Source organism: Triturus cristatus, chromosome 7 (assembly GCF_964204655.1).
Source record: "Triturus cristatus chromosome 7, aTriCri1.1, whole genome shotgun sequence".
NCBI lineage: Eukaryota > Metazoa > Chordata > Amphibia > Caudata > Salamandridae > Triturus > Triturus cristatus.
This window is the reverse complement of record NC_140590.1, coordinates 630089937-630111889: the sequence shown is the minus strand read 5'-3', so window position 1 is coordinate 630111889 and position 21953 is coordinate 630089937. Positions and strand designations below refer to the sequence as shown.

The window sequence follows — 21953 nt, the reverse complement described above, 5'->3', positions numbered from 1 at the left end:
TTTAATACACCATTCTGCCGCGTTCCTTTCCTCCAGCAGTTTCCGGGTGACAGAGAAATGTCAGGATAAATCCTGTGTTCTTTCTGAAGAGAGGTCGGAGTTTTGTTTGTGTTTAATTGGGGTTTTGACTTCCTATAAAGTAGTGCAGAGGGGTAATGCTTCTGTTGCAGAAAATAAGTACCCAACAGATTACAAAGTGCATAGAATGTAAATAGGTCAATGAGTTACTGCTTTTAAAAGAGACATAATTTTGTTACTCGCAGGTTATAAATTAAAATCATAATACAGGATTTGAATTTATAAATTGCAAGTAAAAAAATTAGGTCTTTTAACGGCAGTAACTCGTTGACCTATTTACATTCTATGCACTTTGTAATTGTACTGAATTATTAACTTTTATCAAAGAACGCTGCAAAGTATGGAATTGATCAAAGAGTAATGTTGCAAAAATGATTAATTTGGGCAGAAATCCATTCTCAATGTTAAAGCGAACACCCAACTATGGTGTTCCATTTAAAATTCTGAGTTTGTGCTTCTCTAGACCAAGAAATATTAAACTATACTGCCTACCAGTATTGATGACATGTGGCTCCTACACCTTGTAGTCCTCTGTCTTATGTAACATTTCCTATACGTTGACTTATACACTTATGATTGATTGTCTAAGTGTGTGTGTGTGTGTGTGTGTGTGTGATGTAAAGTGCTCTGACACCCTACACTGTTATGAGTGGCGCCATATATGCATGTGAGAGAGAGAGTGCTATATTTGCATCTGAAAGAGAGTTAAGGAGAGTTGGGCACCGTTAAAAGGCAGTGGTGTGGGAATCCGTGGTGGAGGTGGTCATTGGGGGGGCGCCAACAAACATTTTCGCACCGGGCGCCACCAGGTCTAAAGCCGGCCCTGTATGGAGCAGTCCCAGTTTCTTGATAAACTAACCTTGTTCTGTGCAGATACGAGTTAGATGAATTCTTGGCGGCACTTCCTACCAGATTACATGCGACTCCCTTAGCACAAATAGCTGTACATTGCCGTTAAAACATACAATGTTTTTCCTCCTGCGTGGTCCATGCTTGTTCACAAGGTGTTACATGAATGACCGGAAAACAAGTAGGTGACCTACTAAAAAAAATCACTTACTTTGATCACCGTTCCTTGTTTGGATTTCTGAGTATTCAGTGGCATGGTCATCTCTTCCAGTCACTGAAATGGCCAACAAACGCATAAGGTTCAGCAGAGAACACAAACTACATGTGACATAATCTAGCATTTTCTATTGCGGGGCATATAACATAACATACATTTTCGAACATAACGACTTGAGATTCATGTAGTTAGGATCACAAGTAACTAGTTGACGTGTTTACTATAATAAGGCTTTTTATGCACTCAGGAACAGAGAATAAACTATCCACCTTTAGAATTGTGGGGACCTAAAACTGAATGCATACAACAGTTCAAAGATAAAAAATAACGCATTTGACAACAACACAATCTCATCATTTAATAAAGAGCTGCTCTAACATGTTTCTATTTTTTAGAGGAAATCTCTCTGGAACCACAGATATCGGGGTAATTGTGCCATTGAGTACCCTTAAATGTTATTATTCGACCTTGAAGATGGCTATCCGGTAAACTGTAATAAGAGGTAGCAGTTGTCTGGTAGCAGACAGTACAGGATTGCCGAAATAGTGTAAACTGCCAGGCTCTTTTCAGTGCCGCTATGGGGGTAATAGTTGATAAATCATGGCAATGGGAGACCTCACCGGATCTCTAGGTAGTCCATAAATGAAATAATGCCATTGAGTTCCTTTCAATTCCCCCAATTGCCACCTCTCTAATAGACCACACTCTTCCAGGAAGTTTGTATTATGAAGGCTCCATGATAACACAGTTCTCTTTCCTTTTGTTCCACAGCCTAGCCTCTGTGTCTGTTTCCCTCTTCCGCCTGCCTGGCTGACTGTCCCACCTGTTTCTGTTTTCAGTGGTTTCATGCAGTGTAATAGATGAAGTGTAATGGAGTTGGAATAAAATTGGCAAAGCATTTTCAGTGAGTATTACACAGTGGTCATTAAAAACAGACTAAGTTTTCACACTATGGGGAGTTAACAGCTTACAACTGGATAACTATGTCTTCACTTAATTTCTCAATGATCATTCCTATGTTTGAAGATCCTTTCACAAGGCCAAGATATGTCCGAGCATACAGAGGGAATCCAGAGTTTCAGACTGAGGGAATCTCAAATGTCACTTTTATCCTTAAGGCTCATGCCTTTAAATAGTTGGTGGAGTGTCAGACTTGATCGATATCAACCTATTATCAATAGGGCCTAGAGAACACGTTGGCTATCATTTGTGAGTCCTTACAAATTACATTAGCATTCAATAGATGTCCTGTTCATATAATCATAGTTTAAAGGCGAGAATCTTTTGCATCCATTTAGAAGTTCTAAGCCACATAGATCCACCCTTGATTAGCTGCACCATGTAACGTTAGGAAGAGGATAACCGCTCACTTACACTCTTTCATGGACTCATTTATGCATTCTCTCCTTCTAGCGTATAGCTACAGACAACATCTGCTGCAAACCCTAATGAGATCTTACAGGTATACCATAGATGGTTACATGCTGCCATTAACTTTCTATTGTTACATTAGTTATGTGGCTATGGTAATTCTTTTACTTTACAGGTTTATATGCATGGAATACTGACACCACCTTGTGCATTCAATGTGTATTACAGGTCTAAATTATTTTTGAGTTGATGTGAGATCAGTACAATGCAAGCGACAGACATATTGACTTTGCCAATGCTTATTCTCTGATTCACTCTTTTATCAAGTGTAGTCTTGAATCTAGTTGGTGTATTCTTTCTTAAATTAAAATCTATGTTTGCTTCTCTCAATTGAATGTCAGTATAAGATCCTTTGGCTATACTCATGGTATTGTACATGGTGAGCCATGGATTTCTTACTGCAGCACGGGTCGGAGGACCAGTCCAAGGTACATAGGGAGCTGGTACCTAGGCACCTGTTTAATGGGGTCGCGCAGCGGGTGCCAATAAGTAGGTTCTGGGAGGGGGGAAGCGTGCAAGGATGGAGGGCGGGGCTAAGGTGAAGATGCATGAAGACGCAGGAGGAAGACGCAGTAGAGCAGGTAAGGAGCGAGGGCAGGCGAGAGGAGGGAAAGCACAAGAGGATGTTGGGAGGTGGGCTGAAGAAAGCTGGAGGGTCAAGAAAAGTGGCATAGAGAAAAGATGCACAAAAAGAAGGGGCACAAGGCAAGAGTGTGAGCGAGAAAAAAGTCACAGTAATGGAAATGAGTGATGGAAAAGAGGCAAAGCAATGGAAACGAGTAACAAAAAAGTAAGAAAAAAGAGGCAAAGCAAATTCAAATGGTGTAATAAAGAGGCACAGTAGTGTGAACAAGTGAGAGCAAGAAGGGCAAGCAGAGTTAGAGAGTGGCAACGAAAGGGTAAAGAGAAAGAGGAAAGGAGTGTGCAAGGGGGAGAAGAGAAGAGTGCGATGAGGCACGGAGAGCGGCGGCAGAGAGGCCGGGTCAGAAAGGGCCTTGGATAAGTTGGAGGACCAGTGCAAGGTACAAGGGAAGCTGGGTCCTAGTGCACTTTACAAATCACTGCCTCAATGTACACAAGCAATGCCGATAAGTACAATGGTAAAACGTGTGGCTAAGTAAATACATAGGTACACATTTTATTGCGATCATCTAATTTACATGTGTTACATCTTATATCAACTCTTTTTTTGCAATCTTTTCTTCCTGTATGAAAAATTAAATATCTACATTACTACTGCTGCGTGATATATGCTTATGTTCATTATTAATATTGAGGGTCATCTGTCACTGCCTTTCTTTTAAATTTCCCCATCACCAAACTACGGACCTTGATTGTTTTTCCTGATTAGAACTTCTGAGTATTGGACCGCAGAGACATCCTCTTCCATCCCTGAAATGATAAACACATACATGAACCTCAAAAAGAAGTCAGACACTGCAAAACTCCTAGCATTGCTTTGGTGGGGCAACCAATGTGAAAGCACGGTTATTATGGCAAAAAGGTTGGAGTTGGTATGCTTAGGCGTAACTAGGGGAAGTGTTTGATTATGGATATGTACATTCGAAATCCCAAAGTCATAGCTGTGTGAGGGGAATACTACAGACAAAATATTTTGGGCTCCCACCTCTCTCTTACCTTTACATGACACTCTACAGCAAATACTATGCTGGAGGTCCTCAGAGTTCATCACCCACCACTGTTTTTCAGGCAGAGCTTCCTGCTTGGCCATCTGCAGACATCAAAAAGTACCTCCAACCATTCATCTGCTTACTAGTCCTACCTGGATTAATTTCTTCAGCTGAAGACTATAAAATCTTAGGAGCATCCTACCCATAGGACAGCAAATGAGTTCTAGTTTTGTTTTTCTGTTGCATTAGGTGTCAAAGCATGGCATGGTATTCCAGTCCACAGTCGGGGGACAACATTTCAATATGGGGCTGAAAAGAGGCGCAGATATTTAGAGTAGAAGGGCAATCCTGTTAATCCTCCATTGCACCATTAGTCAGATTTTCCAGTTCCCACAGGTGAACTGCTGCACTGCTACATAGACATAGTGACCTCCTTCCAAGTCCATCTAGTTCATTGGGTGGTAATTTTGACTTGAGGTAAATGTGTTGCTGCACCTGCTGTTTTACCCTGGGGCAAAATTATCATCTGAGATTTCAAGGTGTTACATACAGAACAGGATTTGGCACATCCGATTTCTGCATTTTCCATTTTCTGACCCATTTTTCTTGTGCAAATTTCACTAGGTCCTGCCTGTAATTGGAATATCTGGAAATAGTGCAACCTGTGTATTCCCAGGCACACAGAAAAATAGGCCAGTGGGGGATCATCCTTTATCAAGATCTGGGACTTAGTTATAGTTTAATTGTTAGTCAGTTTTTACAAAAAACATCAAAACTCAAATATAAGTGTGTATAAAATTCATAATACAAATTTAAAATCATTAAAATGCATAAATTGCTAGACAGGTATTCATATCAGGGAGATTTAGTAACAAGAAAATAAATAGGTAACTTACCTGAAAGGGGCGATTCCGAATAGCACTAAACCTAGGACACCTTTATAGAACATGGGCAAGATATTCCATCTCGCTGCACAGTCACATAGGCTATACTGTTTAGGTCCTAGGCTGGGAGGCTAGGTCCATTCCAGATTTTCATGATAGCCAAATAAAATACTTTTGCACACATTTAATCTAAACTGACCAAATTTACATTTTTGGTGGTTTAGCTGACAATCTGGCAGGGATCAAACCCTCCCAAATCTATGATAAACATCCCTGGTTTACACTGTTGCTTATCTCTCTCCAAGCCCATCTTTGAGCCAGGAACAAACAATGCATGGATCCGACATGCCCTAAATATATGAAACACGGATGACTCCCCAAAGCCAGGAAATTTGTAGGTGTTTCTAAAATTTGCCAAAGTTCAAAAACTTCAACCATTCCTGCAATTATCTTCTCCTTTAGGAACAGAAAATCTACTTAACAACATACTCTTTCACCTACTCGCAACTAACCACGTGCTGCCTGCTCAACACACCCTTGCATAGTAGTTCTACTTGAAGTTTCCTAGCCTATTCTTACTAGGGAACAGAAGTCAATCCCATACAGGCACGCAACGCCCATAGGGCTCAAAGAACTTCAGCACCCCCTGTCGTGTGTGTCAGCCCGGGCTGAGACAGCGTCCCGGACGCACACACACAGACAGTTCATGAGCTGCTGTGGACTGGCTGGGATGGTGTCTTATCGCAGCGGCACCCGATTATTTCACAGGTCTTTAAAAGACCATTTACATGATTACGAGGCTCTATTGCTTTTTTCACCCATCCCTAGAGCCCCTGCATCTCCACTCTGCCTATTACTTAAAGCTGCAAATTACTTTTGCTGCCACAGTGTGAGAATGCATTTCCTGAAAAAACCTTAGGCTTTGTTTTTTTGCAGTTTTATACAGCTCGGACCCCACCTGAAGGTATTGAGGGACTTTTGCATGAGCACCAGTTGCCTTATACAAGGACACATTGCTGAAAGTATTAGCCCCCTGTAAGAAACTGGCTCTATATATACTACACCAAAATGTGGTATAGTGTGTATAGAGTCTAAGTGTCCCCAGAGGTAGGCAGAGGTTAAAGTTAGATAGAACCTTACTCTCTAATAGTGGTAGCTTGGTTGAGCAGTAAGGCAGTAACAGAGGACAGTGTTAAGCATTTGATGTACACACTCAGTCAGCAAATGAAATCACACACTCAAGAACTGAACTCTAGGTCAATTGTTGTTGTATAAAAATATATACTGTTGTTTTATTTTTCTAGAACCAAGTAAACCTGGCACAGGTAAGCATATAAATACTTTGTAGTAATATGATACTTTGTTTGTAATACAGTTCAAAAATGCAGTACAAATTATACTGGTTTTGGTTTACAGATATTGTAGCAGATTGCAACACTTAGCAGGTATAGTACATTAGAATGAATGGACTTTTTCAATAAATTGCAGGTAAGTTACTTTTTCTTTACTTTTTCTAACTCAGTGCTGGATGCCTAGATTCATTACTAGGACATTTCCTGAAAACAGTTGTGAAAATGAGTTTGTTATTTGTGTTATTTTTAAAGAATATTTTCAGATTTCAAAACTCCACACTTGGAAACTTTTTGGAGCAGTACATTGAAATGAATGGGCTTCGACAGTAAATTGCAAGTAAGTAACTTTTACGATACTTTTTCTAACTCAGTGCTGGATGTCTAGATTTAGCACTGGGACATTTCCTGAAAACAGTTGAGACAATGCGTTTTGGTTATTATTTCGATTTTTAAGGAATATTTCAGGTTTTCAAAGCTCCACACTTAGTTGTTTTTTCGAAGAAAATTGTCAATGTTATTCTATGGAAGAAAAACAGGATATCGGTTTGCAGGTGAGTAAACGACTGTGGGGTTTAAGGTTCTGGGGTTAGACTCAGGGGTCACCCAGGGTCAGTGAGGCACTGTGATTGCACCCTCAGTGGCACTAGGGCGGCTGGGTGCAGAGTGTTGAGGCCCAATGTTATCCTATGGAGGATAGGGGGCTTCCGGTTGGTGGCTGCTGGCCACCCGGCTGTGGGAGCAAAGCTCCTAGGGTTTAGCTCAGGGCAAGTTGGGGACCAAAGCAGCACCAATGGTGGACCAATGGAGAACTTCCGGGACAAAGAAGCACTGCAGGCCCGGGGACGAGGATCTTCTGGGTGCGACCGCCACTTCGAGGGGTAAGTTGGGATGTCGTGGGTTGGTTAGGCACCGTTGGTTTGGGCACACAAGGCTGTGGGCCGACGGGTGCAGGGGTGCCATTTGACATAGGATTTTCTTACCTACTCTGGTCGTGGTAGGGGGGGTCCTCTGGATTGAGGCTGCAGGCGTCGCCAGGTAGCTTGAGGCAGGTCAGGGGTTGCCAGATCTCCGGTCAGGATCGCCAGGGGGACCTCCTCGTGGTGTCGGTTCACTCGAGCTCGGGCCGGGGTCGGCGGGTGCAGAGTGTGCTGGATTCGCGGTCTCTGGCTGGCACCAGAAGCTGCAGTTTAAACACGTCCGATGTTCTTGGGATATAGAGTCCGGGAAGTTAAGGCAGGCAGGTCCTCCGGGGTTTGTGGGGCTGCTGGCTGCAGGACACGACGGGATTGCACAAAAGCAGGTTCGAGGAGAGGCAGGCGTGTAGGGCTGGGGCCAAGTCAGTGGGTATCGTCCTCTTGTTAGCTCTGCATGGCTTTTCAGTCCTTCTTCTTATCTTCTTTTCTTGTGGTTTCTAATCTGAGGAAGGAAGGTTCAGGGTGCTCCCTAAATACTAAATTTAAGGGCGTTACAGGTAGGTAAAGGGCAGGGACCAATGGGTCCCTTCCCTGGGGTGAGTACACCCCCTATTCTGCCACTCTCCAGTGGGAGGGGACAGGAGCCTGTCCCTGGTTGGCTGAGTCCCCCCATTCACAAGATGACAGGGACTCGAGGTTGTGCCTCACCTCCCATCCCCAACCTGAGGGGAGGAGTTGGCAGAGGTGGGCAAACCTCTTTTCCTCCCTTGTTTTTCCTGTCGGTTCTCCCGCCCAAAGTGGGGGGTAGAACCAGTGGGGACCAGTTGCTGAAAGCAGCAAATGGTCTGGAGAGGCTCACAAAGGCGGCATACCTTTGAAGTCTCTCCTTCGTGAACCCTGCCCATCCTGGGGGAGGATGCTTGGCACCTCGTCCCAGGATGTGTATTGTTTCAGGCCCCCGAGAGCAGCGAGCTCTCGATCCAGGGATCCAGAAACATGTCTGGTGGTGCCAGCCTAAGTAGCCACTTAGTCAGGTCACTAGTAGTTGGTCAAATTTCAGGGGGCATCTCTAAGATGCCCTCTCTTGTGCATTTTACATTAAATCCCGCACTGGCATCAGTGTGGGCTTAATGTGCTGAGAAGTTTGATACCAAACTTCCCAGTCTTCAGTGTAGCCATTATGGTGCTGTGGAGTTCGTAATGACAACGTCCCAGCACCATATACTCTTAATGGCAGCACTGCACTTACAGTGCCCAGGAATGGACTTGGGCACTTTAGGGGTACAGGGCTCATGGACTTGTACCCTCACCACTGGCATAGGGCACCCAGCTAGAGGGGTGACTGATGTATGCCAGGGCAGTGGTTTGTGGGCATGGCACACAGGGATGTGTGCCATGTCGACTTTTCACTTTGTTCTGCACCAAGGCACTCAGGCTGCCAAGGCAGTGTGTGAGTGTCAGGGTACAGGGCCTCTGAGGGTGGCACAATAAGTGCTGCAGCCCTTAGAGGCCTTCTCTGGTCACAGTGCCCTGGGTACCTGTGGTACCATTTACCAGGGGCTTACATGTGGCCAGAGATGCCAATTGGGTTTGTTTTTGGGGAAAGAACACAGGCCCTGGGAACCTGATTGGCAGGGTTCAAGTTAAAGTTCAAATGACTTTATTCGATTGTAAACCTTACCATCATAAAAGCACAATTCATAAACATACAATAAAAATCAAACCATCCATTACATTTGTAAGACAAAATTTTACATATACAATATAAAACAAGGGTAACAGGCAAAATGAACATGTTAAGAATATAAATAATTATAACAAGATAAAAAAGTTAAAAATACCTGACGGCAATAGCAGCATAATTATCCCTCCATACTTTTCCTGAAAGTAATTGCTAATTTCAGAAAACTGCATACAAATAAGGTGCAGTCACATTTCAGTTGAAGGTAATAAAGTGCTGGTTTGATCTGTGAAAATTTCAGTTCTTTCAGGCATGGTATTAGATAGAGCCTCCGAGGTACTATGTAATAGGGACAAATAAATAAAAAGTGTGCCAGATCTTGCGGAGACTTCCCATCGCAGCCGCAAGCTGGCAACACTTGGCCTCGATGGGCCCCACTGGGTACCGCCAGTAAGAGATGAAACAGATCAAAACGGAACCTTGTTAGTAGGTAACGTTCATAGCCAGTCATAGGCCATGATAGATATGGTTCCATTTGTAGACAGGTCTTAAGTAGAACATATTTCTTAACACTGTCTTTCTGGAGCTCAACCTCCTCCCGGGCAAAATACCTAGTTGTCATGAATGTATTTTTCACAAAAGTAACATCTGATTTAGTAATAAGATTTGGGGTTAGGAACAAATCAGGCCGTCCTATTTCAGTAAGACGATCGTTACTATACTTCAGCCACGGGACCTTGAACCTACCATCCCATGTTAAGGCTTCTTTTAGTATATCATGGGTGAGAGGTATGTCGTTATTTAACCAACAGTTCATCCAACACAATAGGGGATTTGCTGCTATTCTATCACTAAGGTAGGGCACACCTAGCTCCTCGTGTACCAAGAAGTTTCCGGTTCCCCTTGGCAGCCTCAGTATCTTCTTCAGGAAGTTATTTTCTACAACCTCCAAGTTCCGCGTCTGGCTGTAGCCCCAGAGCTCGCTTCCGTAGCAAGCAACGGCGACGGTCTTGGCCTGGTATAATTTAAGCAGGGCAGCCACCGGGCTATTGCCCATTTTTCTCGCGAAGCCAAGTATGGCTGCATTAACGCGGATTACCTCACCCTTCTTCTTGAGAACAGCGGGGCCCCAAGATAATTGATGATCAAGAAGGACCCCGAGATATGAAAAGGTTTTGGTGGTTGGAATTTTTTCCCCATTTATGTTAAAACGATTAGATTTTCGTGACCCTAGGCCTGTCTTCATAACATAGGACTTAGAATTGTTAATGCTTAGGCCTCGAGACTCCATGAAATCAAAGAAGGAGTTTAAAAGTGTCTGAAGGCTGATTGCTGTCCTTGAAATAAGGACAGCGTCGTCCGCGTAGAGCAGAACTGGAACGCCTTTTCGGCCTACATAGGGGTAATCCGCTCCAGTTCTTAGCAAGTATTCCTCCAGCTCGTTAATATACAGGTTGAAGAGGAATGGAGCCAGGATACACCCCTGTCGAACACCCCGGTTAATTCTGATGTCCCCCGTCACTTTCAGGTCTTGGGTGTATCGGACGTTAGCTCTTGTATCGGAGTGCAGATCAGCCAGTAAGTTAATCAAATTCTGCTCAACGCCCATTTTTAACATGGTGTCCCATAGTTTGCCTCTGTCTACACAATCAAATGCGGACGATAAGTCCATAAAGGCCATGTGGATGGTTCCCTGCCGGGCCAAGGTGTATTTACCTATAATCAGATATAGGTTCAGACATTGAGTTACTGTCGAATGGCCAGGTCTGAAGCCGTATTGTATTGGGGATATAACATTGTTTTCATTTGCCCATGCAGTTAACCTGTTCAGGATTACACCCCCTACCACTTTAGCTACAGAATTGATTAAAGATATTGGCCTGTAGCATAACGGGCTACTACGATCGCCCTTTTTAAACACGGGCACTATAGTCGATAGCCCCCACGACTTTGGACATCCAAAGGCCGCAGCTGCATTTACTACAGCAGTAAGGACAGGGGCCCATAGTGAGATACAAGATTTAAAAAGGTCCGGAGGCAAGCCATCCGGGCCTGGAGCCTTATTACTAGTTAACCCTTGAATGCCCTTTTCTACTTCATTAACTGAAAAACACAAAAGATTCTCCGTAGGAATTAAAAAGTCATTTTCTGCCTGTTGCTCATTGCTTTTAAAGATTGCACTAAAGTGAGTGACCCAGTCCTCCTCTGGAATATTGGTACCAAGTGCAATATCACTGGGATTGTCAAACAGGGGTTTATTAATAATTTCCCAGAATTTGCTGCTATTGCCCAGGACTGATGGATCAAGCAGAGACTCCCAGGTACAGGCCTTAATTTATTTTTTCCGTTTAGAAATTGATTTCTTGTAAGTCAGTCGCAGGTTTTTAATTTGATCTGAATCTCTGGGTTTGGTTTTTAGCGCCTTTCTCAGGTCCCTGCTTGCCTTAGAGCATGTGTGGTCAAACCATTTAGGATTGTTTCTAACTTGTCCCTTCACTGGAACTATTAACATAGATCCTACTGATAACACCACAACCTCAAAAATGGCTAAAGTTTGCTCTGGGGACGTAGATGGTGTCACACAAGCCGCAAGTTCCTTACCACATGACTTATTGATTTCAGTATACAGGTTTTCATGATTTACCAGACACCATTTCAATCGACGTTTACCATTTATACATTTTAAAATTCCCCGGCCTTCACAGTTCATTCGCTGTTCAAATACTCCCCCACCCAATCTGATGGTTAAGGGATTATGGTCACTGTAAATGGTCGTTTGAATGGTAAATCTGGAGGCCTGATTGGCAAGATCAGCAGATAATAGTATATGATCTATAAAAGACCCCTGACCTGAGCCTTTAAATGTTGGGCCATCAAAGACCTTGGACTCAGGCACCATGGACATAGCTACAGATAGATTATTTTCATTCATCAGATCATTGAGACAAGTTCCACGCCTAGAGTGGTCAAAATGAAAACCATTCACACTATTACACCCCAAAAATCCCATGGGGGTAACTCCTGGGTTACCACATGGGTGTACATTAAAATCACCTGCGATCAATAAGTTGCGTGATAGTGTACCTGCTCCCTCTCTCAGCATCTCTTTCAAAAGCAGTATGTTACATTCCCCTTGGCTGTTTATAGCATTGTAAAAATAGAGTCAGAGCATGTTTGCCTCTCTTCAATTCGAGCACTTGAATGTTCCGATTGGCATGATACCGATTACTTGTTTGGCAGAAAAGTGCCAGATTAATAAAAATAGCCAGGCCCCCCTTTGCTCTTCCACTAATCGAGGGGGCTGCTGGCCTAAGGAAGCTTTGGTAGCCCTCGATGAAGGCATTATTATCTTCCATCCATGTCTCTTGGAGGCATATAACTGCGTATTTCTTAACAAATGCCAACCAGGCAGAGTCACATATTTTATCAGCCAAACCTGCTATATTCCAGGAGACTAAACTCGCATTACAAGCATCACCAGGCTCTATCCCAGTAGCGACTTCTGTGGTTATAGGTTCGAGTGACCGAGTAAGTTGTTCTACGTGTGTGTCTCCCATAGATTCTATTGTAGGAGAGTTTGGTTCTACATGGGATGGAGGAAAATTAAAAGCCTCGGACAGAACATGCAGTGTACTAATGTGCTTGGAGTCAGGACTGTCAGAATCTGGGATAATTAGCGAGATGTTCACATTTGGGGAATTATCTACCATGATTGCAGAGTGAGGAAGTCAATCTTGATCATCCAAGCCAGAGAATGTGGCAAATCTGTTGAAAGTGGGGAGAGTGAAGTGGTGGGCCTCAGTGTTTGTCCTTGATAGGATATAAAGTTTTTGGGGATTTGACAAGAGGGAGCGGGGGTAGAAGTAACTTAGATCATACGTTGATATACCCGCGCCCCTACTCGGAGTGTACCAGTCCACTATGTGGGGTAAGACCCTGCGATCCCTGAAGTTAACTATAATAATGTCACCCTGAATATCCTTGGGTCTAGGACCCATCCACTTCAGTCTTCTCACATGCAATATTTCACCATTGATTTCGGAGGGAAGTGGTCTATTTTGGCTTAACCAGTAGACTACTTTATTTTTAAGTTCCTGGTATCTCTCTATTTTGCCCGGTGCAAGCTCTGGGACACCAGTAAGTGTCACTACATAGGGAGCTGCTTCGGGGGGCAAGTAGATATGTGAAGTCTTTTCCGGTCTATAGTTCGGGAGGGGCTGCTGCTTAGCATTGTTACCCAGGGGCTCTGCAGGATAGGAGTATTGATCTCCTCTTAGGGCCCTTTTAGCGCTAGATTTTTTCTCTACTATAGGCGTAGGAACAGATATGTTCTCCGTGCGATTCAATGGATTAGGCTGATTAGCTGTTTGAATGGATGGAGGAAGCATGGTAGCCAAAGTGAGATTTTTAGATAAATAAGTATTCAATTCACTATTTAATGCGGTGAGTGAGGCATGTGATGTTTCAAGGGATGTTAACTGTTGTGCTATGTTTTTAACTCTCTCTACTAAAGGGGAAAGTAAGGATTTTATCAGATGCTCTATGTCAGCGAGTAAATTAGAAAAAGGTGATATAGGAAGCTGGGTCTGAACTTTTGAAGACCTTGCGCTCATAGAATTAGGTGTTAATTGTAACATAAAATTAGAAGACTCAAGGTGATCTTTCCTCCTTTTTTTTTTTGGCGCAACAATTTTTCTTTTTGCTACAGGCTTAGGAGGAGAGGGTCTATTTTTTGCAGCATTACTCTTAACTATTTTAGCGGATTAAATTGGGGTTAAGTCCTCAGAGGGATTATCCGTTGGTGATTGAAGATTAGGGGAGCGTGTATTACTAACCTTTGAAGTGGCCGATATGTCCATTATGTCAAGTGGCTGCAATGAACTATCAATAACGTCCATGCGATCGGGACCTGTGTTCGTAATCGGGGGTGAGGGAACCTGTTGGATATGGCCCAAGGACGAACGTTTCTGGTGGATAAGGTCCAAAGATAAACGGCGTTCTGTAATGGCGATCTCTTTTTCTAAGACGGTGGCGGCCCTGGTAATAAAGTGATCGAGTGTCCCCCTAACTGAGCCCCCCACCAAGGACTACCTAGATTTAGTGGGACGTGTGGCCATAGTGCTTTGTAGTGTGAGAGATGACGGAAGCGAAATGTACACAGGCAGAATGTGATTGTTGACAACAGCTAATATGCAATGAAAAAATATGTGTCAAATGTTACTAAGATATATCCTGCCCTCCTATACATAAATGAAACAGGCTAAATATCAGTCACCTTTCACTAACGCAGCCAGTAGTGACAAAACAACAAGTAACAAGAGAGGTGGCCCAGCCCAACCTTGATCGGCCTTGGACGGCCGTAGACGGCCCGCCCTTTGCCCGGGCTTAGCCCGGCGCTGCCCGCACGCGGTCCCGCGATGCGGAGGGCGGGATTATTTTTCAAGCACCTTCGGGCGCGAAATGCCGGGTGTCCGGTTCCGGTCTCTGTAGTGAGGGAGCCTGGGTAGTGAAGTCCGCCAATCCTTCCACACAGCGGTCGCCGTGTATGCCTCTGCGACAGCGGGAAGGAAAATGCATGTGCCGCAATGAAGACTCGCCAGCCCCTGTTCAGAGTCACCAGGTAAGGGAAACACCACTCACGCAGAGAATCAGCGTTCAAAGAGCGTTTGGCAGGGACCGAGGGCACACCAAGGAAAAGTGCATCAGTAGTCTGGCAAAAAGTGGGGGGGTTACTGCAACAGAAACAAATTTGGCTCTGCATTGCTAGAGGTATTAGCCCCCCCCACCAAAATTTGGCTCTACATTGCTGTTAGTATTAGCCCCCCCCAACCGAAAATTGGCTTTAGTTGCGCCCTTGGTCCCATACATCGATCTCATTTCCTTTAAATTTACTGTGTGGCTCTCATGAAAGAGTAGCCCAATAACTCCTATGGGGCTGCTAACAGGAGTTACTGGCCCCATCGGGATTACAAGTCCTGAATGAACATTTTTGCTGCTGTCCCAGGATGAAACGTGAGAGACAAGCACTACTGAAGCATATAGGAGAGAGAGGTGTGGTGCAGCGGCCAGGGCGGATTCCGTAGCACAGGGGCTCACGGTTCGATCCCCGGTGGCAGCTCAGCCCAGCACCATGTGACTCTGGGCAATAGCTCACAAAATCTCCCTGAGACCGCTAGGGGTGATTAGTTTGCGATTTACACAAATACCAGGTTATTTAACCTGCAGCAATAACATCAACCATGGACAACTGCATTCTAGCAGTTTTCATCTTCCGTTTCCACTGTGAATAAGGTGTCTAAATGAACACTATGATTGTTTTATTTTTATGATGACTGGTTTGAAGCTATTTTTAATTTGCTATGTTTCAGTGATAACTATTCACGCTATTTTGTGTAGGATTTTAATTAATCAAACATATAAATTGTTTACTTACTTGCACTGCGGATTGGGAGTGTTTCACCAAGAGACTTCGCCTGCTGTAAATGAAATACTGCGGGGAAATGGGGAATAACCACAGAAATGAGGTCCTGCATTCCTGATTACCGCACTATGTTGCAACATTTTTCAGTGGACCATTAGGGACCAACTGGTGGTCCCTCCCTCCTCATAATATCTCCGATGGAATGAACAATGCCTGCAATATCATTAACTACGAGCCGGGGGGTAGGAACACTGGGAAATTCTTCTTCGGCCCATGCATTTTAGGCCCTTATGAGGTTACCACACGCAACGTGAACCAAAGCCCACAGTCGAAAACACTGGAAGCTCCCTGACAAGGCATTCTAAAAACTTCCCAGCTCCCTGTACGCTGAGCCGTAGCAACTCCAAGAATGAAAGTCCTGCCATAATCACCCAATGTATCTTACCAAACACTGTTGTGAACTCCACAAAGGCATAATGCATTGATCTGAGCCTCTTCTGCTCAATAGTGGCTGCCTTATTAGCTCAGGTCATTAGGTGCTGCTTCATAAAACCTATTCAGAGTTTGAGGCATCTATGAGCCGCAGGGGCTGATTGCTTAAGGCAATCGCAGACCCTGTTGGCTTTTCAAGATCAATATCCAAAGCAATATAAACTTTGAAAGTGATGCCTTTGGACCCTTTTTGCATATTGTCTCATTATTGATCCCCCTCAATCTGCTGGTATAGCGACCGTTCTAGATACACTCCACTCTGAAATAATAGGGTCAATAAACTTGTACCTCATCCAGAGAATGCGTTCAAGGCAATTGTGGACAGTCCAGCTGGTCTGTCTTGATTAATACAATTCCACCACATATGTAAAGATCCTTCTACATATCCTATCCCAATTTCATAGTCCTCCGCTTTTTTTTTTTACAGAACCCGTATCCTTAACCTAATTATGTTAATACATTTGTTCCCATTCACATTTTTATTCTACTTTACGCAGTTTTCTAAAAGAGTTGTTTCTTTTTTTGATCCATTTGAGATGCTGAAGTGCAGCACCGCAAACATGATGTTTTCCTGTGCACCTATCTTGTTTCACATACTTCCATCACCCCTCACTAGCTGCTTGATTAAACCAAATCTGATGCTGGCTTACTTGATTCTGTTTGTAAATATCCCAAAACCTTCCATTCGGAACTCTAGGATCTCGATAGGCAAGCCTGCCTGCTTACCAAACATCCTGCATTCTGGGTTCCCCTATAATATCCACTCTTGGATGTGCTAACAAGATTTAACCTTGTACACAAAACATATATCTAAGTTGTACTCTTAAGTAATGCAATATATACCTCAGTCTCATTTGCATTCATTTGGTTCTGATGAAACACTCGATCACTCACTCCACGTAATCACTCAGTACTCCACTATGATACTCTGATGAGTTACCCTCATTGGAGTTCATATGCCTACTCAACCTATATCTTCTAATCCCATCTACCCTTAGACGGTAATCCTCTCAACCCTCACCTTTAACCCTTCCTGTCATTAGATTTAAAGGTGCAATCAAGGCAAATAGATGTACTTTTACTCACTTACTGGTACCAATGGTAACTCACTGGCATATTTCTTCCCTCCTTCCAGTACTGTTTATGCAGGGGATGACATTTCCAAATGTACCCAGCATATAGTTTTAGAAATTACATAAGATTAGTCGTTGCTGATGGTAAGAGCTGTCATCACTTGTCGCAGGTGCTCGTTGCTACTCCTATCCACCTCTGGCCCTGGGTATTATTGGTACTCCTTCCACCCCTTATTTATGGTACTGCAGGAAAATGAGGAACAACCACAGGCATGAGGTCCTGCATCCTCGATTACCACACTTTTTCTGTACCATTTCTCAGAAGACCATTAGAGGCCAACTAGTGATCCCTCCTCCTATCCCCCTGCTACTCACAATGTTGTAACGCTATGTGATAGAAATCATGCCATCCAGGATTATGACTGTCACTTGTGTGCCACCCAGTTCTTACCGCCATGACCAGCACAGTCAATCTTGCCCCCATGTAGGCACCCTAAAGCCATGACCCAAAGCCCAATCTGAGTGTTAAGCTACAGTAGGATGCTAGGATCTCCCGCAGGATTCATGGATCACAGCATTTGAGGATCTACTGCATGATATGAGAATCACAGGATTTGAAGAACTACTGCAAGATTTGAGAATCTCACAGTCTACAAACTCCACATCTGGGCCATGACCAGGTCCTTGGGTTCCCTGCCTGTTGATCACAGGAGGTCTCTGCTTGGGCTCTGTTCTTCACCTGTGTTCCTGGCTCTCATATAGAGATAATCTTCAAGCAGGAAGACACGAACATCTTCCCAGACGTTTTCTGTTTGTTCTGCAGCATCACTTTAAAGACTTTCCTTGCAATTTTTCAAATTCTCCTAGCACTGCCTCGAGAGGCCTCAGGTTAGTGCTAGATAGAGAGGGTGACTTATTACTTGTTTGGATTGTGGGACTCCTGTCGGCCCCTGCATGTCCTCTGCACATGTGTACTGTGATTCTGTCTCACCCCGAAAGTAGTACTGTAACAACTGACTCTTGGGACTCAGCATTGCCATATGCAAATCCTGTCTTAAATTTTGTTTTTTATCAGTGCGTGAAGTTGTGGAGCAGCTATAGGACATTGGAACAAGACCTGTCTCATGGCAATTCTTTAGGTTCTAACAAGATAATGGTTCTGTGCTATTGATTCACTGAATGTTTACCATAGTGCTGCAATTACTAGAGCAAATCTTGTGTATGTCTCATTTCCTATATCATGTTACCATACATGCAAATTCCATGTAAATGAAAAAAACTGCATGTATTTTAAGTAGATCTAAGAAACATTCTTAAAGAAACCTCAGTCTGACAAAACAACCTGTGATTACAAACTGCATGTAGGCTGTTGATGGCTTGAGTCTGACAACAGCCATGCCATGAAAGTTGTTGAGGGTTCAAATTCAGTTGTCACAAAGCTATACAATGGCCTTCTCACTAGTGGAATGAAATCACAAGGGTGTGAAAGTTTTGTTCCCTTAGACAAGCCATGTTGCTTAAACATTCAAGCGTTTCTACTACATTCATTACATGAACATCCCCAAATATACCCTCTGCACAGCAGGATGTCTGTAGATGAAGGCCTGGTGATTCATTATATGGTGTGCCAGATACCAGATGGGAGATCGACTGAACTCATAGAGCCTAAGCAGATCTGATCACTCATAAATAGGTTTGGCAAACCCATGCAGACTACATTGAAGAGGCATTACTTGTCACCTCCTTGAGCTTACATCTCTTAGAGGGTCCTCTCTTGCAAACCCTTCACTGGGGGGCTTTGAGGTACCAGAGGACCTCACGAAAGATTAGTCAGGGAACACACATTCGACCTTCTTTGGGAAATCATGCAATTAATGTGTGGAGACATTTTCCATTCAGATTACTGGGTTCCGCTGTACCAGATCCCACTCGAGATTCATAATTCCCTCTACTGCACTCCCTGTTAGAAATCTTCTATAAGGCAGGAAAAATCATAATACGGGTCTCTACTCACTCTTGGTAATGTTACATGCAGGTTGGAAACAGTTTCCAGGGTATGGTAAAGTCTGGTTATCCCTCATGTGGAGCTGCAGTTTGCTACTCCTACTTCTGGTGGGGTGTGGAAAACACTGGATTGCAGCAGCCTCTGACATGGCCCGTTCCCATGTAGGAAACACAGAACTGGTGACTGTACATGGGTACTAACATTTTTTGCACATTTACGGCTCTTGTGGAGAAACTAACATATTTTAGATATGTGGTGTGTATACCTGAGCTCCCCCCTCATTACACATGCACACATCTATGCTCATCTACTCATTTGTAAACACACTTTTCTTGCCAACATTAACTTACCTTTTCTTCCATTTGTTATAAAAATAGTGGTGTACTCGACTTCCCCCTGCTGTGCGTTGCCTTCTATATAAAATAAGAACAGAAATACTGAGTGATTCGTTGTGAAACGGATACATCCAAGCAAGAACAGTGGTGATAATTTAATTGATCTGTTGCAACTAGATCTTTAATTTTTTCCTAAAAGGCTGTCCTAGTTGAGGTTTCTGATAAGCCCAGAAAAATTATGCCAACCAAAGAAATTGAGACATATGTGCAGGTTGACCATCCTGCCTCTAATTGGGTCGCAGTCTAGGAATCGGGTTCACACAGCATTATGACGTATTTACAGATCCAGATCTTTCCATAATAATCCTAATTACCAATCCTCCTATCTGACTTCTGGTTCCTTTTAACACAATCAGAATGTTTGCTCCTATATTTGCTTTGGTCAGTCTCTTGAGCCTTCTTTGTATTGTGCTTCAGACTGTGGAGTACCATACCTAGAGAGTTGAGATCATATTATTCACCACAGTAGGCTCGAGATATGCTGTAATAGATACACTGTCAGAAACTTCATTACAAAAAATTAAATTGCCAATGGTGTACGCCGATCAAAATAAGTTACTTTCCAATCTTGATTCACAAAATCAGGCGAGCCAGAATTTCAAACCTGTACCGTGCATTTGTCAATGTGGAAATTAAGCCTCATCCCATATTTAATGGGACTATATGAGAACGGGTTTCTCCACCGTTAGAAGTAGTTTCTGTGCCGAAATAAGTAAAATAAGTAAAAACGTAAATGTTCAAATGCATGCTTGCGAAGAAGTTATGAATTTAGTATTTTCCACATTGTGCAAATTATCATGTCTAACTTTATACGAATCCTGAAATGCTATGACTGGCATAGAATCACACAAGTACCGGGCCCTGAGAGCCTTCCAGTGGAAGCCGTAAATGTACTCCAAATATAGCAGTAGCCCTACAGGAGAAAATTACAACTTCCACATTTAAGTCCCTGTGAATTGGCTAACACCACCACACAAATAGCATACATTCTGTACCCATCAAAGTGGGCAGAGTAAGAACAATGAAGTTCTGTTTCTATTTACTTCTTTTTTTCCAGAGGATTTTAATGTGATTTCGCAATAGTTAATATAAACAAACACTCGGCATTGTGAAATTACATGTCACTTAAATACCAACATTTTAAGGGTTACACAAATGAAGTACAACATTATGTATTAACAACTTGCAATTCTCTTTTATGACTCAGAATAATGTGTTGCATGTGAATCATTAACAGAATTGTCACATTACCATCCGACCTTCTTGAAGTGTCCTATGTAAGGGTGCCTTACATTTCCCTGAATATACCTTTAGCTTGTAAGTATTGCTGGGCTTAGGTCAAAGTATCCATGAGGGGCGCTATTGCACCCACGAAAGGGTAAGACGGGGAACACACTAGCATCTGATGCTTGGTACTGTAGAGAGGGAGCAGCCATTCGTAGTATTTAGGGGTGTGGGAGTGTCGGGATAGCGACAAGGTTGGCTGAGCTTTCACTAGAGTGTTAGCTGGGAATTAATATCCCCTTCCTAGCTAATGGGTTTGAGGAGGCTTAAAGCAGAAGTGTTATCATCCGTGGCCCCATGATGTTTTAATTCTAGTACTAACTCAGCCCATAGCAATGCATTCGGTCTTCTTCGGAGGACTGGCCTCTCTTCTCTACCGAGTGCCCCACTCTCCATCCCCAACCAGTGGAGCACCTCTTTACTCCAGTATTGGAACTTTCATAGATTCACATGCTTGAATTATTCCCCGTCGCCATGATGGGAGTCTCCACTACTTTAAAATAGTAGTAGTACTAGTAGTAGTAGTAGTAATAGTACACTGATAGGTATAGATTAGAAAAGGCCTAGGCTTCTCAGTTTATTAACCTATCCTAGTCCTTATTAAAAAAGGAACTAAAGTTTTGTCTTAACCAATCAGTATGAATTACACTCAAGAGAGAAGCTCAGTACCTCAGATTTTCTACAGCACGTTGTGCTAGGGAGTCTCCTCTAAGCTCTGCTCAGCTTTCTCATCTGAAGAACATTTCTGAACTTCTTTCCTCAGGAAAGTACTCTCATTTGATTATATATTCATAGACAGATATTTATCCATCCTGTATATCTACTGGTGGTTACCAAATATGACTGGATTAAGGCTGAGAAGGCTAAGAAAGCTCTCTTCAGGGAGTGTGCCACTTGTTTAAAGAAGAGATTGTATATAGAGGACACTCATAAAGACTGCATTTATTGTCTGTATCCATCTCATAAGGCGTTAGACCACAAGATATGTCACACAAAACCCTTAGAGACGGGGAAGGATGTCTTGAGATGAAAACCAGGTCTGACCCTGTATCAGACTCTGAAAGTGAGCAGTCTATTTCTTCCTCTGAACGCAAAAAAGGTTCTCACAAAATAGAACAGCCATCCAACACTGTTTCTGAGCCAAAAACACCACACACAGAGCTCAAATTAACATTAAAAAAGCCTGCTTCAGACAAGCCGTCGGCCAGCTCTCTGTCAGTGACCAGAGGCTGCACTTAGGCACGTC

At 43.3% G+C, this 21953-nt stretch overlaps 1 protein-coding gene across 1 annotated transcript in view; it reads right to left on the bottom strand.

The window, feature by feature from the left end:
* Positions 1 to 21953, bottom strand: part of MILR1 (mast cell immunoglobulin like receptor 1) — a 204818-nt gene that overhangs the window by 37095 nt on the left and 145770 nt on the right. The window contains exons 8-10 of the mRNA XM_085617242.1: positions 19379 to 19441; positions 3905 to 3967; positions 1139 to 1201 (exon numbers count right to left, since the gene is read on the bottom strand). Coding sequence (XP_085473368.1) covers positions 1139 to 1201; positions 3905 to 3967; positions 19379 to 19441 — 189 coding nt within the window. The remainder of the gene's footprint in view (positions 1 to 1138; positions 1202 to 3904; positions 3968 to 19378; positions 19442 to 21953) is intronic.